Genomic DNA, 1,429 nt, shown 5'->3' on the forward strand with positions numbered 1-1,429 from the left:
GTATGGTTTAGTTTGGTACGGTATGTCTTAGTATGCCATGGTATGGTTTGGTAGCAAATGACTAGATATATCCAAACAGAAAGCACATAGAATATAATGAAACAAACAAAAACAACTCTGACAAATAGTTCTTACCTTCAGTCTTTCTGCTACGTTTGTCACACTGCTGCTGGAAAACCAGGGTCCAGATAATCCCAGATAATTTGGGGTCAAATCCAGAACCACAGAAATCCCTAAAATGGCAAGAGGAACATTAAGACTGAGTATATTTACAGAAGTTACAAGTTATTTACATTAATTTCATCCATGTGTTGTTTTTCTGAGTCTTTTGAAGGTGTAGAAAACACTGAGTAGAATTTAAAGTGAAGCATCAGGAATCCTGCAGCTCTGCTGACAAACCTTAAAGCGTTGTCTTACCATTCTTGTGAGCTGCATGAATGAAACCTTTAAACTGCTCCAGGTTTCCAGCCTCAGGGGAAATCTCCTCAAACCTCAGACCCATGGCGTCATCACGGGGAGCCACATGTATCGGTCCAAGAACCAAACCTTTCACCTTCAGCTGAGACAAACTGTTCATCTTCTGCTCCACACCTGGAGAAACAGAAACAACTTACCAGTTATGAAGATGGCTTGGCTGGATGGAAGGACAGATGATCAGGAGCTAACCTCCCAGGTTGGGCATGTCTATGAAGACATGGATGGAAGGAAGGATGGATGGATGGATGGATGGATGGATGGATGGATGGATGGATGAGCTGATAACAGATGATCAGGAGATAACTTCCCAGTTTAGGCATGTACGTAAAGACCTGGATGGACAACGGATGGATGGATGGGATGGATGGATGGGATGGATGTACAGACGAACAGATCAGCAGGATCACGAGCTAACCTCTCAGGTTGTGCAGGTCTGTGAAGACCTGGACTTTTCCGATCTGGTACAGGGGTCCATGGTTCCACCAGTTGGTGGGCGGCAGCTCTCTGCAGCCAGGAGCCTGTAGGATGATGAGGACGGCTCCCACCAACATCCCCAACCAGCCGAGCCAGAACACAAACAGGAGTGCCCAGCGGGTTCTGATCCAGCTGAAACACAGAAACTGAATCTGTATCAGACCCTGGCATGTCACAAGTAGGAGGGTGTTTGTGACCACGCCCACCCGGCTCCCGTGATAAGTGAAAAACCACAAAGTAGGGAGACGGTAGTCCATGTTCAAGTTCAGTAAACTTTGTCATGACATGAGCCAGGCTGCAATCACACTCATCACCAGTTACTCCCAGTCTCCCTCCTTAAATAAACCATTTAAATTTAAATAAACAAAAAAGACACCATCTTAGCACCAACATAACTGGTTTGTTCCACTTTGGAGTAAGCTGTCTCTGTCTCTGTCCTCCTGACTGTCTGTATGTCTGTCTCTGTCTTCCAGTCTGT

The 1,429-nt window shown here is 45.6% G+C and overlaps 1 protein-coding gene across 1 annotated transcript in view; it reads right to left on the reverse strand.

The window, feature by feature from the left end:
• LOC119427880 (4F2 cell-surface antigen heavy chain) overlaps positions 1-1,429 on the reverse strand; it is a 7,641-nt gene that overhangs the window by 5,648 nt on the left and 564 nt on the right. The window contains exons 2-4 of the mRNA XM_037695540.1: positions 893-1,083; positions 418-591; positions 136-233 (exon numbers count right to left, since the gene is read on the reverse strand). Coding sequence (XP_037551468.1) covers positions 136-233; positions 418-591; positions 893-1,083 — 463 coding nt within the window. The remainder of the gene's footprint in view (positions 1-135; positions 234-417; positions 592-892; positions 1,084-1,429) is intronic.

Source organism: Nematolebias whitei, chromosome 21 (assembly GCF_014905685.2).
Source record: "Nematolebias whitei isolate Nwh7 chromosome 21, NemWhi1, whole genome shotgun sequence".
Taxonomy (NCBI): Eukaryota; Metazoa; Chordata; class Actinopteri; order Cyprinodontiformes; family Rivulidae; genus Nematolebias; species Nematolebias whitei.